General features: G+C 44.2%; 1 protein-coding gene across 1 annotated transcript in view; it reads left to right on the top strand.

Moving 5' to 3' along the window:
- LOC136620387 (calpain-13-like) overlaps window positions 1-26,642 on the top strand; it is a 139,757-nt gene that overhangs the window by 63,522 nt on the left and 49,593 nt on the right. Inside the window, exons 7-8 of the mRNA XM_066595122.1 lie at window positions 5,766-5,840; window positions 20,306-20,391. Of these exons, the coding sequence (XP_066451219.1) occupies window positions 5,766-5,840; window positions 20,306-20,391 (161 nt within the window). The remainder of the gene's footprint in view (window positions 1-5,765; window positions 5,841-20,305; window positions 20,392-26,642) is intronic.

Raw genomic sequence — 26,642 nt, 5'->3', positions numbered from 1 at the left:
CGAAAGAGCGCGGACAGCGACTGAATGGGTGACCGAGGTCACCACACAGGTGACACCTAATCTCTGTACAAGATGCTGCAAGATGACCTACCTCGCCACACAGAGCGCACTTGATGATGTTACAGGCTGCACTCAAATGTGTGGGGTCGCCGCACTTGTGACAGAGCTTCGGCTGCCCCTGGTAGAAGGCCAAGATACGATCCCTGCCAAGGAAGGCCGCGGATGGTATGTGGGCCACCGAATTCCCTGAACGCTTAAGTTTCACCATAAACGTCCAGGCTCCGGACCAGATGCCGTGTTCATCCCGGTTCTTATTGGGCATATCCACCACCTCTCCGTACCGACTTATCCAAGTCATGATATCATAACAAGAGAGGGACTCGTTACGAGTCAAAACGGTCACTCTCTTGACTCCAGTCTGGCGGGTTACCACTTGTGCAGCGAAACCGCGCCAGCCGGGCTCGTCCTTCATCAACTCGTAGTTCCCCCAAAAGAGCTCGAGGCCCTCTGGGCGAACAAAGCTGATGTCGAACTCAGACGTGCCGTAAGGATGGATCAGGGCATAGATGTCATTTGCCCTGAAACCCATCTTCAGCAGAAGCTCCACCACCTTACCCCTGGATGGACACGCGTCATTGCCCCTCCACTGAAGACGAGCCACATTCCTACGGCCAATGTCCTGCCCGGTTGTCGGCAGGGACCAGACGGTCTCCCCCCTTTGTTCTTGGAAGGCACCAAGACCATGTCTCTCCACCCAGAGAGACAAATCCACAACTCTGCCCCCTACATTCATCGAGCTCTCCCCCCTCCTCAAGGCCTCCAGGAGGCGCCGTTGCAAAATGCCGTCCCCAGAGCCCAAAGACAAGGAGGACGCCTCTCCCCTCCCTCCAGCGGCGACACTGGCATAAGTTCTACCAGATGTTGTCGCCGCTGGAGGGGCGACTGGATCCTGACCCACCCCCTGACTACCCTCCGAAGCCCCACCCTCCCGTACAAGAGGTGGCATACTAGCCGGGGAACCAGGGACACCTGTTCCTGCAGGAACAGGGGCAGCAGGAACAGGGGCAGCAGGGGTACCAACAGCCACATCCATTACCTCACTCACTTCTCCATTAGCTGCTGGACCAGGACCTTTATTATTTTTACCCTCTTTTTGCCCAGAGGGCAAGTCCGTGGCACCTCCAGTGGGTGGCTGGAGATGCACTTCAGAGGATTCAGTGTCTGGCCTTTTAACATTTTTCCTTACTTTGGTGGATGTAGCTCCGCCCACCTTAGCCACTCTGGGAGTTGTAGTTCCTTCAACTTCCCTTCCAGGAACAGGAGCATGTTTACCATGGGTAGGAGGATCGGTAGACCCGGCCACCACCCACTGCGCCCCCTCTGCACCTGATAGGCGCTTTAGGGACACAGGGGGGACAGCCAGGCCACCACAGGTGGGACCTGGTGCCGGATCACGCCTCCCTCCCACTGGGACATGACCGACAGCACCAGCACCTCTGGACTGGCCGCGACTCTTTGCTTTCCCAACACTCTTATCTACCTCCTTTACTCCTCCATGCCCACTACTGGCACAAGCGGACTTGGAGTTTTGGGCCGCATTAACCCTCTCTTCCCCAGTCCCCTGCACCGGACTCACCACAGAGCCCGGGACTAGGAGCTCAGGGTTACCATCCTGGTCTGACTTTGCAGCCAAACCAGAGTGCTTGGTGACATAAACGAACTTTTCTTGTATATATTTTTTTTCCTTTTTCCTCTTCTTCTTGCTTGAGGTCTCCGGGGGACAATCATTCCCAAAATAGAAGGACTGCAGCCTCTCTGGGGACTCTTGCAGCTGTATCTGCCGCATTATCAGCGCCCCCTCTCCACTGCTGCTGCAGCTGTCATCAGAGTCCTCCAGGTCAGATTCGCCCGATGTGAGGGGCAGGCTCACCTGTTCAGCTGGGATGCTGGGCCCAGTAGTCCCACCTGGCAGTGAAAATTGCTGCTCACCAGAGCACCCAGCTCGCCCATCCTGAGCACCGTCAGATTCGCCCGTGCTGCTGCTTGAGCGCCTGGCAGAGCGCTCTTTAATAGCAGCGCTGCTCACTGACGCCATTTTGCTGAACCTCTCATCATTTAACAGTTTTTCTTTGAAAGGTCCACTTCTTTCCAGAATCCTTTCCCTCTCCTCCTCATAAAACTCAATGGCCTCCTCACAGGCTTCAATCTGCCGCGATATGGCCAATTTTCTGGTACGGGATCTGGCCCTCTTCGCATCATAGCGGGCAATGCGCAGCTCCTGCCTATATTTAGTCAGCTGCCTCCCGACATGCCCAAAGTCCTTCATATACTTAGCAATGCGTGATGCCACATCCGTTACAGACTCGCCCTCCCTGCGATCAGCCCAACTTGCCTGCAAACGTTGTTTTGCCGCATGGTCCTCCACTCTCTTCCTTTGGCTGCGGGTCCTCTTGGGCTCCTCCAGGGGAGTCAGGGTGACATTGCTGCCACTCTGACCAGGTGTTCTCCCCTCCTGGGGTGCAGTCCTCCCTCCCCCCGACCGAAGCCGGAGGGAGGAGGTCTGGGACTCCATGGCTGGAGCAAGCCCAGCACCTGTAGACTTGGCTGGGTAAGCTTTCCTCTTACTGGTGACCACACCCTAGATCCTGCAGAGCTCTCACACACCCAACCTTCTCCAGAGCTGCACTCACTATTCTGCTGCTGGAGTCACTGTGTACATACATTACTTATCCTATACTGATCCTGAGTTACATCCTGTATCATACTCCAGAGCTGCACTCACTATTCTGCTGGTGGAGTCACTGTATACATACATTACTTATCCTGTACTGATCCTGAGTTACATCCTGTATTATACTCCAGAGCTGCACTCACTATTCTGCTGGTGGGGTCACTGTGTACATACATTACTTATCCTGTACTGATCCTGAGTTACATCCTGTATTATACTCCAGAGCTGCACTCACTATTCTGCTGGTGGAGTCACTTTATACATGCATTACTTATCCTCAGTTCCATCCTGTATTATACTCCAGAGCTGCACTCATGATTCCCTTAATGAAAACACAGTGCTTAGGCAGAACACCGGCAGTAATAACGTGTTGTAGTGTGGTAGTGGTGTAGTCGCAGCTACGTGTCCGGCTCTGCTTCACCCGCTCACCAGGAGGTGTTTTCTGCTTTTGTTGTTTGAGCACCGTGTTTGTACATCATTGTGGACACAAATAGCAAGTTGTATTTCGGTTTCTGGTGGCAGTCGGTCAAGTTTGCTAAACCATCGCTAATCTGGGCACAGGGCAGGAACTTGGCAGCGTGAGGAGGGTGGATGCAGTCAGAAACTCCGGCAATAGTTTAGTGCGAGTTGCATCAAAACCTGAAGTTTGTATTTCTACAGTCGGTGTCAGACAGTTGTAACATAGTAGGTTAGACTGAAGGGAGGCAATGTCCATCCAGTTCAGCCTGTTTCTACCCCTCTTGTTGATCCAGAGGAAGGAAAAAAAAAACAAATTACAGCATATTTTTACATGACCCGTGGAGGCCAGAATACCTCGCTGTAGCCCACCACCCCTCTTACCACCAATAACAACACCACTCCTTCTTCTTTTGCTAAATTGGCCACAGCAGCCGGTTTATTAACAAACAGTACATAAAATGAACAATGAACGAGGGGGAGTCCTTGGAGTCACAAAGATCTGGTGCAACCATAACTGGGAAAAAATGCAACAACTGCCCCCCACCGGACTACAGGTTCAGGGGCCAACCACGCCGCCCGAAGGCTGGCAACCACTATTGTGACTTATAGCCGGAGGGAGTCTACTGCCGCCCCCTCACCAGCCACGTCACCTGCACCAGATCACATCAAAATTTAACACGGAGGGATTCCCCCCCCCCCATTTCCACCGACTCCAAGGACCCCCCACCCGCCAAGCTGCCATGACAAACGGTATATTCCCCCAATTCCAACCCCAAACCCTCGGGCGGGCGGGACTCTCTCGTGTTCCCTGAAAAGGTGCCGCTGCCACTCCCCCTTTCCTTAAATACTCCCCCACCCCTTTCTTTATCCACCAATCCCCCACAGCTATCCCCCTAATTCTAGAAAGTTCTCCCCACAACTAACAAAATTAACCCCATACTCCCCGAATACTTTTAACTCCGGCTATTCCCCCCCTCGTGTCATGGTGGGCTTCCATTTTAGGGGGGCCTTGCCCTCCCCCCATTCCAGCCCTATCCTCTTTTGTCCCCTATGCTGCTGTGAGCTCAGGTCCGTAGAGCCGCGGTCGGGACACTCACCCGTAAGACAGGTGCAAAAATGAACCTTGTCTGAAACTAGTCTATGAGTCTTAGCAGGACCCCAACCTAGATGCTCCTAACTGTGCATAGCAAGGGTCCCGCTAAATGAGCCTAATAGTACATACAGGGGTCAGGAGCAGCCGAGCACGGGAAAGTCACTATAATGTATTAGGAACGGTACGCGGAGATCAGGTAGCATAGAGTTCAGGCTATAGCAGAGCCCAGTATGCAGATAGCAGCGCGTACTCACCCTCGCCCCGCAGCTCCGGATCTTTCATGTGCTGGCTGCCGGGCAGTCGGCGCATGCGCAGACCAGAGCCGGCGGCCGGTGAGTGACGTTTCTGTGCGGGGCTCGCATGCTGCGGTTTGTTTGCCCCGCGAGATTTTGCGTGCCCAAACCACAGCTTCCAAGGGCGGAAATTCCGCAGGAAATCCCGCTGCGGAATTTCCGCCCGTCTGCAGGCGGTCTAAAAGGTTTGTCATACAAGTCAAGTCAATAGCAGAAGTGTAAAAACAAGCGATCCGTCAAACGATACAAACTAACCAACCAGGAGGACGAATCCAGTATTAGTGTATCTTGACGCCACCAGAACTATGGGGAGTGTCAAGATACAGCCTGCTTGACAGGCTGGGCATGCCCCCCACTTTCTCATTGGCTGCAGGCCTGCCTCCTCCTTCTTGGGCTCTCAGGTCCTGGCAGTGACTAAGATCGGCTTCTCCAGCGGCTGTGACAGCGGCTTCACAGTGCATTAAGAGTGGGCCATGCCTCGCCGCCGCTCCCTCACTGTCTGCAGCCGTTCTGTCGTGCCACGTGTGCTGGCAGTGCAGGGAGGCCGGCATGGAAGCCGCTGTCGGTGCCGGATAAGAAGATGCTGTTCGGCCGTGGAACCCGCGGCGGACGCAGAGGCTGTGCCTGCGGGGCGCCAGTACAGTCGCACATCATGGCCCGCTGTCACCCGTCCTGCTCCTGATGGTGTGGGGGAGAAGCCAGCGGCCAGACCCGCCGGTCCATGCAAGCGCTGGTGACCGCCACTGCGGAGAGCCGCTATAGCTGGCGGCCGCAGAGTACTGCAGGGAGGCCATAGAGCGTAGGGGTAACATTGACTCAGTGGCCCAGGGAGGCCGCAGCAGCAGGGGGACACTGTGACAGCCGGCGGGGGGCTGCCATATAATAAATCCTAGGACCTTAATCTTGCACCTATTGGAAGCTAGGGGTGTGAGAGGGGGCGTTCCTCCTGTCAAACCCCTAGCTTCCGGTGGCGTCAAGATACACTAATACCGACCAATCCTTTATCTGGCAGTGAAATTAGTGCATTGCGATGTAAACATGGCATGTTTACCTCTGATTGGTCAGGGCGCTGTGCGGTGTGTATGAGCCTCAGTGCCTGGTCCGTCATACGGCTCATCATCCTGCTGCAGCTTCTATAATTCTATCACATGACTTTCATGTATAACACCGCCATATCATCCTTTTTCAGTTACACACCGGAAACATCGAGCTGCAGAACGGCCTCGTCCAGGGTCATGCCTACACCGTGACTGACGGCACACAGGTAACACTGAGGCTCTGCTATTAGATGACGCTATGTGCGGAGCCTATGACTTACTATATATGGCTGTATTTATTTAGGCATTGTGTGGCAGTAATTAGGCACTAAACACTTATTTTTGCAGTGCACGGCGACAGCGCTGTACCGGATTGGTATTTGGTCTATAGTATGGAGTTACCTATTTGATTGCTTTGGTGGTACTATGTGAGCACCGCATGACGGTATTTGTTTAGCCCTTTTGCAGCACTGCTATGTAGGCAGCGGGCAGTATATTACTTTTACAGTGTATGGCTGCAGTGTAAGGGGGTAGCGCTGCCCTGTACACTGCGAAGCAGCTTGCAGCATCTTGCTAAGCCCCGCCTCCTCCCAGTCCAAGACCCAGCTGGGAGGCCGGATAAGGAAGAGATAATGGGCGCTTGCTAGCACCAGTGTGCCAAGCACTTTTGTATGGAAGCGCCATTTTAATCCTCCGCTCCTCTGCCAGACGAGCGGCAAGAAGTGGGTAGAGTATAAGGGCACACGGTACTGTGTTGTTGTGGCCTCACAGAGGTCATATAGCACATCCCCACCAGAAGAATGCCCAAACTAGTTAGTGTATGGGGCTAGCTCTCACCTAAGCCCTGACCCCGGGCCGGGAACACTGTTGGTGCGCAGAAATAAAAGGTTTAGGAGCTGCATCACAGTAGACACCGCTCGAGCTAAAGAGGAGAGCAGAGTAGTGCGGCGCACGGGGGAGAGTAGTGCGGCACACGGGGCAGAGTAGTGCGGCGCACGGGGCAGAGTAGTGCGGCGCACGGGGCAGAGTAGTGCGGCGCTCAGGAGAGAATAGTGCAGCCTACAGGGGAGAGTAGTGCAGGGTGGAGTAGCGCAGCATATAGGCAAGCTAGCAGCAGCAGAGCCCTTCAAGTGGAGGAGGCCGCTCATGCTATTAGTGCAGCGCTGTACCTATGCAGGAATCAGCACTTGCCAATAGGCCCAGACGACCTAGGGGCCCAAGAAGGATAGAGCGGCCAGATTCCTTGGGTGAAGAACCTCACAGTACCTGCCAAAAACCTGCATCCCTTTCTTTATCCATTTCCAACCTCTTGATTTTCTATATTGCTGCCCGTCCTGCTCAGACGACAGCGGCTCTGGGACAGCACTTACCTATTAGACGCACTACAAATTATATGATTCCCCGCAGCAGCTTTGCAGACAGACGCCCCTACAAAATACCTTCTTACTGCGGCCCACGTCTGTCCTGTCAGGCTGCCTATTGGGGGTCCGCACTTCATAGTCACATGATAGTTGGGATGGATTTGCTACATCAACATTTGATAACCGTAAGAAGACTGGACAATAAAGACTCATAACAATGAAAAGTAAGTGAACCCCATAGTCTATGCTGCCAAGATACAATATCAGAGTGAATCCGCGTAGATGATGGTTCAGTCAGTCAGCCGTCTGCGCCAGACGTCGGACTCGTATTCATCTTCTAATATGAACAAGCTTCATAAGAATGTTCCCTCATTATGTATTCCCGGATGGTAAGAAGTGCAGAACTCCAGAGACCATTATGTACAGAAATAGGAAGCCGGGACTTTAATCATCACAGAATCCACCGCACTGCCCAACGTTCACAGGATTACGTCTGTCTAACACATATTAATGGTGCTCGATGCTGCAGGGCTCACGAATAAAACTGTATTTGACCCTAAAATCATAACTTCTCCTGTACTGATCCTGAGTTACATCCTGTATTATACTCCAGAGCTGCACTCACTATTCTGCTGGTGGAGTCACTGTGTACATACATTACTTATCCTGTACTGCTCCTGAGTTACATCCTGTATTATACTGCAGAGCTGCACTCACTATTCTGCTGGTGGAGTCACTGTGTACATACATTACTTATCCTGTACTGCTCCTGAGTTCCATCCTGTGTTATACTCCAGAGCTGCACTCACTATTCTGCTGGTGGAGTCACTGTGTACATACATTACTTATCCTGTACTGATCCGGAGTTACATCCAGTATTATACTCTAGAGCTGCACTCACTATTCTGCTGGGGGAGTCACTGTGTACATACATTACTTATCCTGTACTGATCCTGAGTTACATCCAGTATTATACTCCAGAGCTGCACTCACTATTCTGCTGATGGAGTCACTGTGTACATACATTACTTATCCTGTACTGCTCCTGAGTTACATCCTGTTTTATACCCCAGAGCTGCACTCACTATTCTGCTGGTGGGGTCACTGTGTACATACATTACTTATCCTGTACTGATCCTGAGTTACATCCTGTATTATACTCCAGAGCTGCACTCACTATTCTGCTGGTGGAGTCACTGTGTACATACATTACTTATCCTGTACTGATCCTGAGTTACATCCTGTATTATACTCCAGAGCTGCACTCACTATTCTGCTGGTGGAGTCCCCAGTAGCCCCGGAAGGCCACCTAACATTCTTTCTAGCTGGACTCCTCCTGATGCCTGCAGCTTCCCGTGTATTAGCCCATTAGCCCAGCAGTAAGATACTACAATCGGTTATGTAATGTCTAATGAACTTTATAAGACCTTTTTTTCTTTCATTTCTTTTCAAAGGTCTCCTTTAAAATCCATTCAACCAAAAACGAGGTTGTTACATTTTCTCATTAGCTTTAATTCTATCTAGATCCTCTAATCTTAAGCGCAAACTGAAGCTCCACAAGTCGCTACTTGTCCTGCCTTGGAGTTGTTGGATGACTGCAGCAAATGCTTGGCGGTACAGACATTTATAGAGGGTTCTGACATTTAGACTCTTTGTCAAAAAATAATCACCCCCCCCCCCCCCCCCCAGGAAGTTGTCGTTCTGCTGCAGACCCCGTCCCACAGCTCCATCTCAGGCAGATCTGTAAATGATGAGTTGTGGTGATTAGATGGACGGTCTTGTCACCGGAGGCCCTAAAAGTGGTTCCCCCCTTGGCCTATAAGAGGCTCTCGGAGGCTCCTTGTGTGTAGTGACCTCTTCTTCTGCTTGTGTCGTCGGTCCCACCTGGTAGTGGTATGAGGGACAATGTATTCGTGGTGCTCACCTCGGGGTGAGCGCCTCAATCCTGCCTTTGCTGTGGAGCGGCACACTGCCCCCTGCTGGTGTGATGGTCTGGGAGATCATCTCATACAACAGTCTGTCCCCCTAGTAGTGGTACGAGGGACAATGACCGCTCAGCGATATGTTCAGGACATCCTGCAGCCACATGTGTTCACCTCATGGCGGCTTCCAAGAGGCAGCAGGAAAATGCTCAGCCGGACACACAAGGAGGTCACAGGAGCCCCCACAACATTGTCACATTTCCGTGGCTGCCCGGTCGCCACATTTATCACCAATAGAAGATGTATGGGACCATCTGGGACGCCAACTACACAGCCTACGAGTTTGCATGATCTAGAGGCTCAGCTACATCAAGTGTGCCGTAGGATACCATACAGAACCTGCATGTCTCCCCGTCCACCAGTAACACATCTTGCATACAAGCAATAGGCGGTACAACAGGGTTCTAGAGCCTCCATGCCCCCTGTATCAAATCTTGTATCCAAGCAAAAGGCGATACAACAAGGTACTAGAGCCTCTATGCCCATCCATATCACATCTTGTAGCCAGACTAGAGGCAGTACAACAGGGTACTAGAGTCTCCATGCCCCCGTATCACATCTTGTATCCAAGCTAGAGGCAGTACAACAGGGTGCTAGAGCCTCCATGCCCGCCTGTATCACATCTTGTATCCAAGCTAGAGGCAGTACAACAGGGTACTAGAGCTTCCATGCTCCCCGTATCACATCTTGTATCCAAGCTAGAGGCAGTACAACAGGATACTAGAGCCTCCATGCTCCCCGTATCACATCTTGTATCCAAGCTAGAGGCAGTACAACAGGGTGCTAGAGCCTCCATGCCCCCGTATCACATCTTGTATCCAAGCTAGAGGCAGTACAACAGGGTACTAGAGCCTCCATGCCCCCGTATCACATCTTGTATCCAAGCTAGAGGCAGTACAACAGGGTGCTAGAGCCTCCATGCCCGCCCGTATCACATCTTGTATCCATGCTACAGGCGGTACAACAGGGTACTAGAGCCTCCATGCCTGCCCGTATCACATCTTGTATCCAAGCTAGAGGTGGTATAACAGGGTTCCAGAGCCTCCATTTCTGCCTGTATCACATCTTGTATCCAAGCTAGAGGTGGTACAACAGGGTACTAGAGCACAAGGGGTCGGTTCTCAACAATAAACGGTCCTTTTGCTCTGATATTGTAATCACTTATATCAATGTTACAATCACAAAGAGAAAGTTTCTCCCCCTCTGACGACTTCTAGGGGGGATTGGTATCTGAGTATAATAGGTTAGTGATGAGAATTTAAAATTTCTCATTATATCACAGGAAAAGAGAGAAAAGAATTCTTTTCTGTTTTTTTGGAACTGAATGTAATTTACTTCCCTGTTTCAGCGCGTAAACCGCACACTCTTCTAATAACAATATCAAATAACAGAATACGGTTTTGTTAACAGAACAACCTGTTTGCAGAAGAACAATAACAAATTCAATAAAGTTGGAACACTTTCAATACAAATATCAACCCTGATAGTAAATAACTATTCAGAGAACCTAAACCTATTGTCAGAGGGAATTTATTCATCAGAAAAGTATAAAAGTTCAATGAGTCCAAGTAACCGAGTACCCACAGCAAAAATATAACTACTATAATACTGCCCCCTATGTACAAGAATAAAACTACTAGAATACTGCCCCCTATGTACAAGAATATAACTACTATAATACTGCCCCCTATGTACAAGAATAAAACTACTATAATACTGCCCACTATGTACAAGAATATAACTACTATAATACTGCCCCTATGTACAAGAATATAACTACTATAATACTGCTCCTATGTACAAGAATATAACTGCTATAATACTGCCCCCTATGTACAAGAATATAACTACTATAATACTGCCCCCTATGTACAAGAATATAACTACTATAATACTGCCCCCTATGTACAAGAATATCACTACTATAATACTGCCTCCTATGTACAAGAATATAACTGCTAAATTACTGCCTCCTATGTACAAGAATATAACTACTATAATACTGCCCCCTATGTACAAGAATAGAACTACTATAATACTGCCCCCTATGTACTAGAATATAACTACTATAATACTGCCCCCTATGTACTAGAATATAACTATAATACTGCTGCTATGAACATGAATATAACTACTATAATACTGCCCCCTATATACAAGAATATAACTACTATAATGCTGCCTACTATGTCCAAGAATATAACTACTATAATACTGCCTCCTATATACAAAAATATAACTACTATAATACTGCCTCCTATATACAAAAATATAACTACTATAATACTGCCTCCTATGTGCAACAATATAACTACTGTAATACTGCTCCTATGTGCAACAATATAACTACTTTAATATTGCTCCCTATGTACAAGAATATAACTACTATAATACTGCCCCCTATGTACAAGAATAAAACTACTATAATACTGCCCCCTATGTACAAGAATATATAACTACTATAATACTGCCACCTATGTACGAGAATATGACTACTATAATACTGCCCCCTATGTACAAGAATATAACTACTATAATACTGCCCCTATGTACAAGAATATAACTACTATAATACTGCCCCCTATGGACAAGAATATGACTAGTATAATACTGCCTCATATGTACAAGAATATAACTACTATAATACTGCCTCACATGTACAAGAATATAACTACTATAATACTGCCCCCTATGTACAAGAATATAACTACTATAATACTGCTCCCTATGTACAAGAATATAACTACTATAATACTGCCCCCCCATGTACAAGAATATAACTACTATAATACTGCTCCCTATGTACAAGAATATAACTACAATAATACTGCCCCCTATGTACAAGAATATAACTACTATAATACTGCCTAACATGTACAAGAATATAACTACTATAATACTGCCTCCTATGTACAAGAATATAACTACTACGATACTGCCCCCTATTTACAAGAATATAACTACTATAATACTTCCCCCCTGTGTACAAGAATATAACTACTATAATACTGCCCCCTATGTACAAGAATATAACTACTATAATACTGCCCTCTATGTACAAGAATATAACTACTATAATACTTCCCACCTGTGTACAAGAATATAACTACTATAATACTGCCCCTATATACAAGAATATAACTACTGTAATACTGCCCCCTATGTACGAGAATATAACTGCTATAATACTGATCCCTATGTACAAGAATATAACTACTATAATACTGCCCCCTATGTACAAGAATATAACTACTATAATACTGCCCCCTATGTACAAGAATATAACCTCATATACTACTGCTCCCTATGTACAAGAATATAACTACTATAATACTGCACCCTATGTACAAGAATATAAGTACTATAATACTGCTCTCTATGTACAAGAATATAACTACTATAATACTGTCCCCTATGTACAAGAATATAACTACTATAATACCGCCCCCTATGTCCAAGAATATAACTACTATAATGCTACCCCCTATGTACAAGAATATAACTACTATAATACTGCTCCCTATGTACAAGAATATAATTACTATATTAGTGCCCCCTATGTACAAGAATATAACTACCATAATACTGCTCCTATGTACAAGAATATAACTACTATAATACTGTCCCCTATGTACAAGAATATAACTACTATAATACTGTCCCCTATGTACAAGAATATAACTACTATAATACTGCCCCCTATGTACAAGAATATAACTACTATAATACTGCCCCCTATGTACAAGAATATAACTACTATAATACTGCCCCCTATGTACAAGAATATAACTACTATAATACTGCTCCCTATGTACAAGAATATAACTATTATAATACTGCTCCCTATGTACAAGAATATAACTATTATAATACTGCCCCCAATGTACAAGAATATAACTACTATAATACTGCCCCCCTATGTACAAGAATATAACTACTATAATACTGCCCCCAATGTACAAGAATATAACTACTATAATACTGCCTCCTATGTACAAGAATATAACTACTATAATACTGCCCCCTATGTACAAGAATATGACTAGTATAATACTGCCTCATATGTACAAGAATATAACTACTATAATACTGCCTCACATGTACAAGAATATAACTACTATAATACTGCCCCCTATGTACAAGAATATAAGTACTATAATACTGCCTAACATGTACAAGAATATAACTACTATAATACTGCCTCCTATGTACAAGAATATAACTACTATAATACTGCCATCTATGTACAAGAATATAACTACTATAAAACTGCCTCCTATGTACAAGAATATAACTACTATAATACTGCCTCCTATGTACAAGAATATAACTACTATAATACTGCTCTTGTGTACAAGAATATAACTACTATTATACTGCTTCCTATGTACAAGAATATAACTACTATAATACTACCTCCTATGTACAGGAATATAACTACTATAATACTGCCTCCTATGTACAAGAATATAACTACTTTAATACTGCTCCCTATGTACAAGAATATAACTACTATAATACTGCCTCCTATGTACAAGAATAGAACTACTATAATACTACTCCTATGTACAAGAATATAACTACTATAATACTGCCCCCTATGTACAAGAATATAACTACTATAAAACTGCTCCTATGTACAACAATACAACTACTATAATACTGCCCCATATGTGCAAGAATATAACTACTATAATACTGCCCCCTATTTACTAGAATATAACTACTATAATACTGCCCACTATGTACAAGAATATAACTAGTATAATACTGCTCCTGTGTACAAGAATATAACTACTATAATACTGCCCCCTATGTACAAGAATATAACTACTATAATACTGCCCTCTATGTACAAGAATATAACTACTATAATACTGCCTCCTATGTACAAGAGTATAACTACTATAATACTGCTTCATATGTACAAGAATATAACTACTATAATACTGCCCCCTATGTGCAAGAATATAACTACTATAATACTGCCCCATGTACAAGAATATAACTACTATAATAGTGCCTCCTATGTACAAGAATATAACTACTAGAGATGAGCGAACACGTTCGGCCCCGCCCCTTTTTCGCCCGAACACCGAACTTTGCGAACACTTCAGTGTTCGGGCGAAAAAGTTCGGGGGCCGCCGTGGCAGCGCGGGGGGGTGCGGCGGGGAGTGGGGGGGAGAGGGAGAGAGAGAGGGCTCCCCCCTGTTCCCCGCTACTGCCGCCCGCGCCGCCGCGCATCTCCCCGCCCCCCGGCGGCACCCGGACCTTTACGCGCGAACACTGCAGTGTTCGGCAAAGCCGGTGTCCGGGTGCGGATGTGTCCGTAACGGACATGTTCGCTCATCTCTAATAACTACTATAATACTGCCCCCTATGTACAAGAATATAACTACTATAATACTGCCCCCCTATGTACAAGAATGTAACTACAATAATACTGCTCCTATGTACAAGAATATAACTACTATAATACTGGCTCCTATGTACAAGACTATAACTGCTATAATACTGCCTCCTATGTACAAGAATATAACTACTATAATACTGGTTCATATGTACAAGAATATAACTACTATAATACTGCCCCCTATGTACAAGAATATAACTGCTATAATACTGCCCACTATGTACAAGAATATAACTAGTATAATACGGCTCCTGTGTACAAGAATATAACTACTATAATACTGCCCCCTATGTACAAGAATATAACTACTATAATACTGCCTCCTATGTACAAGAATATAACTACTATAATACTGCTTCATATGTACAAGAATATAACTACTATAATACTGCCCCCTATGTACAAGAATATAACTACTATAATACTGCCCCATGTACAAGAATATAACTACTATAATAGTGCCTCCTATGTACAAGAATATAACTACTATAATACTGCCCCCTATGTACAAGAATATAACTACTATAATACTGCCCCCTATGTACAAGAATATAACTACAATAATACTGCTCCTATGTACAAGAATATAACTACTATAATACTGGCTCCTATGTACAAGAATATAACTGCTATAATACTGCCTCCTATGTACAAGAATATAACTACTATAATAATGCCTCCTATGTACAAGAATATAACTACTATAATACTGCCCCCTATGTACAAGAATATAACTGCTGTAATACTGCTTCCTATGTACAAGAATATAACTACTATAATACTGCCTCCTATGTACAAGAATATAACTACTATAATACTGCCTCCTATGTACAAGAATATAACTACTATAATACTGGCCCCTATGTACAAGAATATAACTACTATAATACTGCCTCCTATGTACAAGAATATAACTACTATAATACTGCTCCCTCTGTACAAGAATATAACTACTATAATACTGCTCCTATGTACAAGAATATAACTACTATAATACTGCTTCATATGTACAAGAATATAACTACTATAATACTGCCCCCTATGTACAAGAATATAACTGCTATAATACTGCCCCCTATGTACAAGAATATAACTACTATAATACTGCTTCATATGTACAAGAATATAACTACTATAATACTGCTCCCTATGTACAAGAATATAACTACTATAATAATGCTCCCTCTGTACAAGAATATAACTACTATAATACTGCTCCTATGTACAAGAATATAACTACTATAATACTGCTTCATATGTACAAGAATATAACTACTATAATACTGCCCCCTATGTACAAGAATATAACTGCTATAATACTGCCCCCTATGTACAAGAATATAACTACTATAATACTGCTTCATATGTACAAGAATATAACTACTATAATACTGCTCCCTATGTACAAGAATATAACTATTATAATACTGCCCCCTATGTACAAGAATATAACTACTATAATACTGCCCCCCTATGTACAAGAATATAACTACTATAATACTGCCCCCAATGTACAAGAATATAACTACTATAATACTGCCTCCTATGTACAAGAATATAACTACTATAATACTGCCCCCCTATGTACAAGAATATAACTACTATAATACTGCCCCCCTATGTACAAGAATACAACTACTATAATACTGCCCCCAATGTACAAGAATATAACTACTATAATACTGCCTCCTATGTACAAGAATATAACTACTATAATACTGCCCCCTATGTACAAGAATATAACTACTATAATACTGTCCCCTATGTACAAGAATATAACTATTATAATACTGCCCCCTATGTACAAGAATATAACTACTATAATACTGCCCCCCTATGTACAAGAATATAACTACTATAATACTGCCCCCAATGTACAAGAATATAACTACTATAATACTGCCTCCTATGTACAAGAATATAACTACTATAATACTGCTCCTGTGTACAAGAATATAACTACTATAATACTGCCCCCTATGTACAAGAATATAACTACTATAATACTGCCCTCTATGTACAAGAATATAACTACTATAATACTGCCTCCTATGTACAAGAGTATAACTACTATAATACTGCTTCATATGTACAAGAATATAACTACTATAATACTGCCCCCTATGTGCAAGAATATAACTACTATAATACTGCCCCATGTACAAGAATATAACTACTATAATAGTGCCTCCTATGTACAAGAATATAACTACTATAATACTGCCCCCTATGTACAAGAATATAACTGCTATAATACTGCCCCCCTATGTACAAGAATATAACTACAATAATACTGCTCCTATGTACAAGAATATAACTACTATAATACTGGCTCCTATGTACAAGAATATAACTGCTATAATACTGCCTCCTATGTACAAGAATATAACTACTATAATACTGCTTCATATGTACAAGAATATAACTACTATAATACTGCCCCCTATGTACAAGAATATAACTGCTATAATACTGCCCACTATGTACAAGAATATAACTAGTATAATACTGCTCCTGTGTACAAGAATATAACTACTATAATACTGCCCCCTATGTACAAGAATATAACTACTATAATACTGCCCTCTATGTACAAGAATATAACTACTATAATACTGCCTCCTATGTACAAGAATATAACTACTATAATACTGCTTCATATGTACAAGAATATAACTACTATAATACTGCCCCCTATGTACAAGAATATAACTACAATAATACTGCCCCATGTACAAGAATATAACTACTATAATACTGCCTCCTATGTACAAGAATATAACTACTATAATACTGCCCCCTATGTACAAGAATATAACTACTACAATACTGCCCCCTATGTACAAGAATATAACTACAATAATACTGCTCCTATGTACAAGAATATAACTACTATAATACTGGCTCCTATGTACAAGAATATAACTGCTATAATACTGCCTCCTATGTACAAGAATATAACTACTATAATACTGCCTCCTATGTACAAGAATATAACTACTATAATACTGCCCCCTATGTACAAGAATATAACTACTATAATACTGCCCCCTATGTACAAGAATATAACTGCTGTAATACTGCTTCCTATGTACAAGAATATAACTACTATAATACTGCTCCTATGTACAAGAATATAACTACTATAATACTGCTTCATATGTACAAGAATATAACTACTATAATACTGCCCCCTATGTACAAGAATATAACTGCTATAATACTGCCCCCTATGTACAAGAATATAACTACTATAATACTGCTTCATATGTATAAGAATATAAGTACTATAATACTGCTCCCTATGTACAAGAATATAACTATTATAATACTGCCCCCTATGTATAAGAATATAACTACTATAATACTGCCCCCCTATGTACAAGAATACAACTACTATAATACTGCCCCCAATGTACAAGAATATAACTACTATAATACTGCCTCCTATGTACAAGAATATAACTACTATAATACTGCCCCCTATGTACAAGAATATAACTACTATAATACTGTCCCCTATGTACAAGAATATAACTATTATAATACTGCCCCCTTTGTACAAGAATATAACTATTATAATACTGCCCCCTATGTACAAGAATATAACTACTATAATACTGCCCCCCTATGTACAAGAATATAACTACTATAATACTGCCCCCAATGTACAAGAATATAACTACTATAATACTGCCTCCTATGTACAAGAATATAACTACTATAATACTGCCTCCTATGTACAAGAATATAACTACTATAATACTGCCCCCTATGTACAAGAATATAACTGCTATAATACTGCCCCCTATGTACAAGAATATAACTACTATAATACTGCCCCCTATGTACAAGAATATAACTACTATAATACTGCCCCCTATGTACAAGAATATAACTACTATAATACTGCCTCCTATGTACAAGAATATAACTACTATAATACTGCCCCCTATGTACAAGAATATAACTGCTATAATACTGCCCCCTATGTACAAGAATATAACTACTATAACACTGCCCCCTATGTACAAGAATATAACTACTATAATACTGCGTCCTATGTACAAGAATATAACTACTCTAACACTGCCCCCTATGTACAAGAATATAACTACTATAATACTGCCTCCTATGTACAAGAATATAACTACTATAATACTGCCCCCTATGTACAAGAATATAACTGCTATAATACTGCCCCCTATGTACAAGAATATAACTACTATAACACTGCCCCCTATGTACAAGAATATAACTACTATAATACTGCCTCCTATGTACAAGAATATAACTACTATAACCCTATCTATTAAGTAGATTTTTCAGAATAAGTCAGTTTTTCTTATAGTAGGATTTATAGTGTTTTTGGACTTATTAGGATTTTTGAAAAGTTGAAAGGAAAGAAACAAAAATGTTAAAAAAAGGTCATCACCAGTCTGCAGCCATTATACGGTAGTATGCGTACAGTCTTATTAAGATCTCTGTAGTCAGCGACTGGATGATCTACGGCTTCTATACATGGGATGGGTGTTTAGTCTGCTGGTTACAGAGGGGAGGGGGTGTTTACTCTGATGACATATATCACAGGTTGCATCCAGCAATAACATCGCTGCTGTTGCCTGTATGATGGGCGTCGCTGTATTGATACGTTTTCTATCCTGCGCTGTAATTAGATGGCGGTTACCGTGTGCGGCTGATGATGGACATTTCGCACAACAATCACTTTCCTTGTTTTTCATGTACAAATAAATGATGCCATTGTGTTTCGGATTCCAGTGAATGTATCAATATGCTCCAGTAATGATGTGGACACACTGCCCCCTGCTGGTGAGAGGAGGGAATGCTCATATACAACAAACACCTGCAAGTGCACATACAACGCCCCTTTATTAGCCCCCATCTAGTAGCGTTGGACCCCTTTTGCCTTTAGATCTGCAGCAGTTCATCGTGTTGTAGATCCCACTCGGTGATGAACTCATTCTGCAGGAATATCGGCCCCTGCGGACAGGAAGCTTCTTGTAGTTGCTGCAGATTAGATGGCGGTGCTGACATATTCTGACCGGCTGACAGGAAGGGGTCAGCTAATCATGTTGCTTGCGCCAAATTCTGACCTCCCATCAGCAACAGAAATCTGGATCCATCTGACCACAAGATGTTTTCCCGCTGCTCAGTGATACAAGTTTTGCGCTTTTTTGCCCGCTGGAGTCTCGTCTTTTTGTCTCTCCTAGACACAATGGCGCTGGAACTGGTCATCCGCTGTTATAGCCATCCGTGCGGGGGAACGGCAAGTTTTGTGTTCGAACATGTGAGTTGGAGCCTCAGTGTTGTATTGGCTGACTGTGCAGCTTGTTGGTCAGAACGATTCCTGACATCCTCCTCCGACCCCTTTCAGTGATGAGTTGTTTCCGTCCGCAGGATCCCCTTTTGCTGGATGTTTTTCTGGATTGCGCCATTCTCGGTATACTCTCCACACCGTTACACTGCGGTCGCCAGTGAGCACTGATAACCCGGCCTCATTGGAAGTCACTCAGATCGTGGATTTTCCCATCTAATGTGGATTCACACTGAAGCTGATCCATAGAAAACTTGTCATGTGATTTTATGCCGCACGCCAGGGTCACGGGCGAAATGTCCATACAGGGAAGCGCCAACTGTGGGAGGGCCGGGGGCTCTAATAAAGGGGTGAATGCTCTATTATAGGACCAGGGGTTCTACTGTAATAAAGGACCGTCAGTGTATGACTGCTCTCCTGGTGTCTGATGTGCTTCTTCTCTATACGCCATTATTTATAAGCTGACCCCCGACTCCAGCATACAGTGCAGACAAGTCCGTGACCGTAGCGCACACCTGTATGCAATGTTCAGTAGCCCCTCCTACTACGTGGATGATGTCATACTGAGAATTACTGTATATATGTCATTTATTTCCCGTAGGTTGAATATAGCAACACAACAGAAGATATTGTTCGGGTTTGGAATCCTTGGGGCCAAGGAGAATGGAACGGACGCTGGAGCGATGAGTAAGTGTCACCCCGGCTGAGTCTATGAGCGGACCTATGAAGTATCTGGTCGTTCTCCAGAAGGTAAAGGGAGGTTTTCATGTCATTGGATTGACTTCTCGTGAACCATATTTGGAGGCGCCCCTTTAAATGGGGTTTTGGTTATATATACATAAAGTTTAAAGGGGCAGTCCACCTTAGACATTTACCAATAAGCGATGTCATAAATGTGGCTCCCAGGTGAGCGGGAGGGGGGGGGGGTGTTGGAGGCCTCCTGTTCTGCAGACAGGTGCTTATGCCCATGGATGTTTAAGGTGGGAATACCCCTTTAACCCTTGTATGACTGAACTCTGGTATCCGGGTGAAATCTCTTCTCTGAGTCGTAGAGGCGTCTAGTGGCCAACAAGCTCTACAAGTGGAAGAAGAGGTCACTGCAGACAAGGAGCCGCCAAGGGGGGAACCACTTTTAGGGCTCCGGTGACAAGACCGTCCATCTAATCACCCCCAACTACTTCTCGGGCGCAATTGCTTTCGGCAGACTGCAGCCCCCCTTACACAGAGTGGAAAGTAAAACTTTTTTTGAACTAAGTAAACTTCCCCCTATTCTTCTGTGGGATGTTCCTCTGCCAGAATCTGCAGCAAATTCTACTTGGCTGAATGCGGATTCTGCTGCGGAATCTCCCGCAGGGTTCCGGCATTTTTTCAAAGCCGCATCAAAACCTGCATATGCAGAATTTGATGCAGATTTTTCTGAACGACCGAATGTTCTGCAGCGTCTTCTGAATGGGGTCATGTGAATCAATATGTATTTGCAAGCAGCATCTGGGGTGGAGTCCATCCTAATAATCAAAGCTTCTTGTTAATTCATCTTTATTCTGTCATTAATGCATACAGCAGCGACGTTTCGACCGTGTATCTCCAGTCTTTCTCAAGCCAATGAGAGATGCTAGCATATACACCCTTAATATACAAAACCCAATGCACCAAATCACCAATCACAGAAATGCTTAAAAACATAGGGTGGAGCTACCGGTATGTAAGCCAGATCCTCACAGGGCCGATCCATAGCAGCTGAACTCGCTGATCACACGGGGCCATCCGGTGGAATCCACATCCTGAACCCTGCTAGGCGTCTGGCTCACTTCACTGCGCCTGCGTCAAAAGCCGCGCCCCCCACTATACTACGTGTGCGCAGACTTCCTACCCAACACTGACAGGGGAGACTGTCAATCACTATGCATCGAACGGCGGCTGCGCCAGATCCTGCACACTATCGCGATCTCTACAGCACGAACCTCACCGCCAGAACATCCTCTGCATACGTGCGGTCTCTGCCCTGAATCCCTTTCTATAGCGCATGCGCAGATTGCCTCAGGACTCTACATAAGATCTTCCACCACACATAAGCGGTCTCCACAGCAACCTCATTACTATAGCGCATGCGCAACTACACCAAACCTCCGCGGCTCGTCACACGCATGTGCATTAATACTACCCATAATGTAAGGATGTAAACTAGATATTGCGCATACCTCAAAGGATTAGAAAGCAATAGTAAACACCCACATGGTTCCCATGGTCCTACGTTGTACTGGACTCCTAGATACGTATTAACCTTCAGCCCGTACATTAAGTGAAGCAGATCTCTCAGTTAAATAACAATCTTTATTCCAATTCCAATTCAAACTTGTGTCAACAAATCCTCCCAATGCAATGGATGCCTCCCGCGTGATCACGTCCCAACTCCAGGATCCTCTAGAAGGTCAAACGCCCTATAAAGACAGTAAAAACATATTCGATAAACAACTTACAGAACTTGGCCATTAACCCCTTCCAGCTCCATGACGTACCGGTACGTCATGGAGCGGTGGTGTATGTATGAAGAGAGGTTGCGGCCGTTCGCAGCTATTAACCATTTAAATGCCACTGTCAATTCTGACAGCGGCATTTAAATCCCCCAAACGATGTTCGGGGGTCCCGCACGGGCCTAATGAAAGGACCCAGGGCTGCCTTACCAGACTGCCTATCAAGCCATCCCCATGGGGTGGCTTGATAGACTGCCTGTTAAATTGCAGTATGAGAGTAATGCTATAGCATTATGTCATACTGCAGGAGCGATCAAAGTATAGGGGGACTTCAAAGTAAAATTAAAAAATGTCGATAAAGTTTTTTTTAATTGTAAAAAAAAAAAAGTTTTTAAATCACCCCCCTTTTGCCATATCTATTATTAAAAAATCTAAATCATAAAATAAAAATATATGTATTTGGTATCGCCGCGTCCGTAAGAGTATGATCTATCAAAGTAGTGCATTATTTTTCCCGCACGGTAAACGTGGTACGAAAAAAAAAATTAAGAACGCCAGAAATGCACTTTTTTAGTTACCCTGTCTCCCAGAAAAAAACGCAATAAAAAGCGATCAAAAAGTCGTATGTATTCTAAATTGATACCATCGGAAACTACAGAACATTCCGCAAAAAATGAGCCCTTGCTCAACTACGTCGACGGAAAAATAAAAAAGTCATTGCGCACAAAATGACGGCAGAAAGTAATTTTTTTAAAAATGAAATGTCTTTGAAAAAAAAAAAAAGTTGTATAGTAAGAAAAAACCTCTACAAGTTTGGTATCGTAGTAATCATGCTGTCCCATAGAATAAAGCTATTCGGTCGCTTTTCTTGCCGTTAGTGCACTGTAGAAACAAGACGCACTAAAAGATGGCAAAATGTTGGGGTTTTTTTCATTTTACTCTACTTAGAATTTTTTAAAAGTTTTTCAGTACATTATATGGTACATTAAATAGCACCATTGAAAAATACAACTCGTCCCGAAAAAAACAAGACCTCATACAGCGACATCGATGGATAAATAAAGGAGTTACGATTTTTTGGAAGGGGGGAGGAAATAACGAAAATGGAAAAAGAAAAAGGGGCCGCGTCATTAAGGGGTTAAACTGTATATATGCCCACTGCCCCTACCAGCCTATCAATGTCTAGGTACTCGCTGTATCTTATCTGTACACAGGAGGGTTGTACTCCAAGTTTAGCCCTCTAGGGTGGACCGTTTCTAATTCATAAATCCACCTTGCTTCTAATGCTTCTAATTGCCTTTCCCGCTCTCCGGCCCTGATGGTTTCTGCCGCTGAGTCTATAACCCTGAATCTTAATTGCCTGACAGTATGACCCGCATCCCGGAAATGTTTCGGAACTGGCAAATCCCTTTCAGCCGTTCTTATAGTGCACTTGTGTGCAGAAATCCGATGGTCTCTCCAACATAATCTAAACCACACGGACATGAGATGACGTACACCGCAAAAGTAGAACGGCATAAAGTTTTTTTGATCCTGTATCTTTTTCCAGTATGCGGATGGGTAAAGCCGTCACCCCTCGAAAGATTGTTGCAATTCACACAATTGTGACAAGGAAAATTCCCTCTCTTGAGGGGGAGCAGTCCCCGCTGCTGGGTCTCATCGCTACTTACATTACAATTGTGTACTACTTCATCCTTTAACCCCTTGAGTGGCGGGTTTCCTTCCACCCTGTCGTGCCCACCAGGGCAGGTTTTTTAAAATGGTCTAATCATGGAATTTCAACTAATTTTGCAGTTGCGTCTCAAGAGCCATAACTTTTTCATTTTTCCATTGACATGGCCATATGAGGGCTTGTTTTTTGTGGGACAAGTTGTGATTTTTTAAACGGGGGAGGAAAAAAAGAAATGGGGAAAAAAGAAAAAAAGGGGCCGTGTCATTAAGGGGTTAAATAATGCATTAACTTCCTTCTCTGGCTCAGTACGACGCACACGGATACCACATGTGTGATTGTATTTTTGATTTTTTACAAAGTAAAGGGAGACAAGTGTTTTTATAATTTTTTTACTTTTGTTTTTGTTTTTTTTAAACTTTTTTTTTGTCCCTTTAGGGGACTTCCACAGGGACCCATCAGGACCCCCTGATCACATTCTGGGGGGTCCGATGGTGACAGCCCTTTACATGCTGCAGTGACAGCCCTTTACATGCTGCAGTCACATAGACTGCAGCATGTAAAGGGTTAACAAAGCAGAGATCGGAGGTTTTCTCTGATCTCTGCTGTAAGAGCTGGTACCTAGCTGTCCTCTGACAGCCAAGCACCAGCTCTCCCTGCCACAGAGACCATCGGCTTGCTTCTGACAAGCCGATGGTCTCTATGGCAACCTGTAAACAAAGCAGGAGACTTAGAAGCAGGAGATTGCCAGCATATCGGCAATATCTTCCTGCTTCTGTTGTTCAAAGCCCTTGCTTTGTTCTCTGTGGGTCTGTGCAGGCAGAGCACACTGTCACAGCTTGTGCCATTGTGCTCTGCAGCTCCCATAGTGATACATAGCCCGGAAATCTTCCGGGCTATATCACTATCGGCAGTGGAGCTCGTCCCGGAAAATTTCCGGACGTGCCACTCAAGGGGTTAAACTGCGGCCTCGACGGTATGACATCATTGGTGGTCTTTGAAATTCCATGATGTTAGGATGACATTGGGCCATTAGATGCCAATGCTTGTGGATGATCCCTCTAATACGACCACTCAATGGTCCAAAAGTCACAACAAAGGGAATACGCTCCAATTTGTTGTTCACCTTAGTGCCTCTCAGTAAATCCTCCCTGCATGTTTCCAAGGCTTTCTTCCTCTGTTGGCTCACCAATTCCCGGGATAACCCCTATGTATGAATCTCTCACACATAGCTATTAAACGTGGCTCTACCCACTCATCATCAACAATGCATCTCATCCTGAGACACTGGCTCCAGGGTAGAGACTGCACCGTACCCGGCGGATGTTGACTGCAAAAATGGAGCAGATTGCTTCGATCAATATCTTTGGAGTACAAGTCAGTTTTAAAGACCGTCCCCACTTTCCGTACCAAAACATCCAGAAATTGGACAGTCTCCCGGGAGTAGACCAGAGTAAACTTCAGTCTTGGCATGATGTTATTAATCTCCTGATGAAAGGCCTCCAACTCACTAGCCGTACCCCTCCAGATGAAGAATACATCATCTATATACCTCCACCACACCTGGACCTTGGTCCGGGAGGGGGAGGTATACAGATGATGATCCTCAACGTGGCTCATGAACAGGTTGGCGTATGTTGGGGCCACATTTGACCCCATCGCTGTGCCCTGTTTTTGGCAATAAAAGATCTTCTTGTACAGAAAAAAATTATGCACAAGCACCATCGTTAGCGAGGAAATGATAAATTCAATACATCTACTAGAGAACTCAGATTTCACTAGATGTTCCCTAACCGCTTGTATACCATGGACATGATCAATATTCGTATAAAGCGACGTAACGTCAAACGATCCAATGAGTGCGTTCTCATCAGGGACAACCTCTCAGATGTGTCACGTAGGTAAGACCGCGCACCTGTAGCGAATTGTCGCAATGCCCTATCCGTGAAATGTTGTTGAAGAGGAAACCTCTCCCCGGTATAATGGGGCGTCCCGGAGGCTCTTGGGCAGGGTATATAACACTGGAACGATCGGGTGGGATGGCAACAAGAAGCTGAAGAGTTTTCTATCAATAATGCCTAACTCTAAGGCTTCATTCAGTGCCTCGTTAAGTTCTAACATATGAGCGGGGTCCCCACGTAGGGGCTCATATACAGCAGTGTCGGATAGCTGTGACATTATCTCACTATGGTACCAATCAGTATCCATAACGACCACTGCACCCCCCCTTATCTGCGGCACGAATTGTAATCCTCTTGTCACTGCTCAAAGATCTGATCACAGCCAACTCATCTCTATTCAAATTTCTACTAGCAGTGTATTTCGCTTTTTGTGCTTTCAACTTAGCTATATCGTGCAACACCAATCTAGAATAGCAGGGGCGTAACTAAAGGCTCAGGGGCCCTGATGCAAAACGTGAGCTGGGCCCCCCCTCTATCTGTATCTGTACCCATACCTAAACCATGCTGGACAGAGACATAACTTGAAGCTCCCGGGCCCCAATGCCAAACCTGTAACAGGGCCCCCAACTATAATGCTTTATTCGTAGTACTGGGCTCCCTATATGGAGAAGAGAGGCCTTATGGGCCCCCTAAGGCTCCTGGGCCCGGATGCGACTGCATCCCCTGTACCCTCTAAGTTACTCCCCTGTATAATACGTAGTCACCACGTGGTCGCTTTCAGGTGGCTGGAAGCGTCTTGTGCTACGCAGTCCCACCCCAACCAACATAAAACCGTCACGGGGGTTGGACTGCGCCTCACCAGCCGCACCCACCCCATCATTAGATGCACAATGGGTC

This window comes from Eleutherodactylus coqui, chromosome 3 (genome assembly GCF_035609145.1).
Source record: "Eleutherodactylus coqui strain aEleCoq1 chromosome 3, aEleCoq1.hap1, whole genome shotgun sequence".
NCBI lineage: Eukaryota > Metazoa > Chordata > Amphibia > Anura > Eleutherodactylidae > Eleutherodactylus > Eleutherodactylus coqui.
Note: the sequence above shows the minus strand (reverse complement) of the source record. Positions and strands in the feature narration are given on the sequence as shown.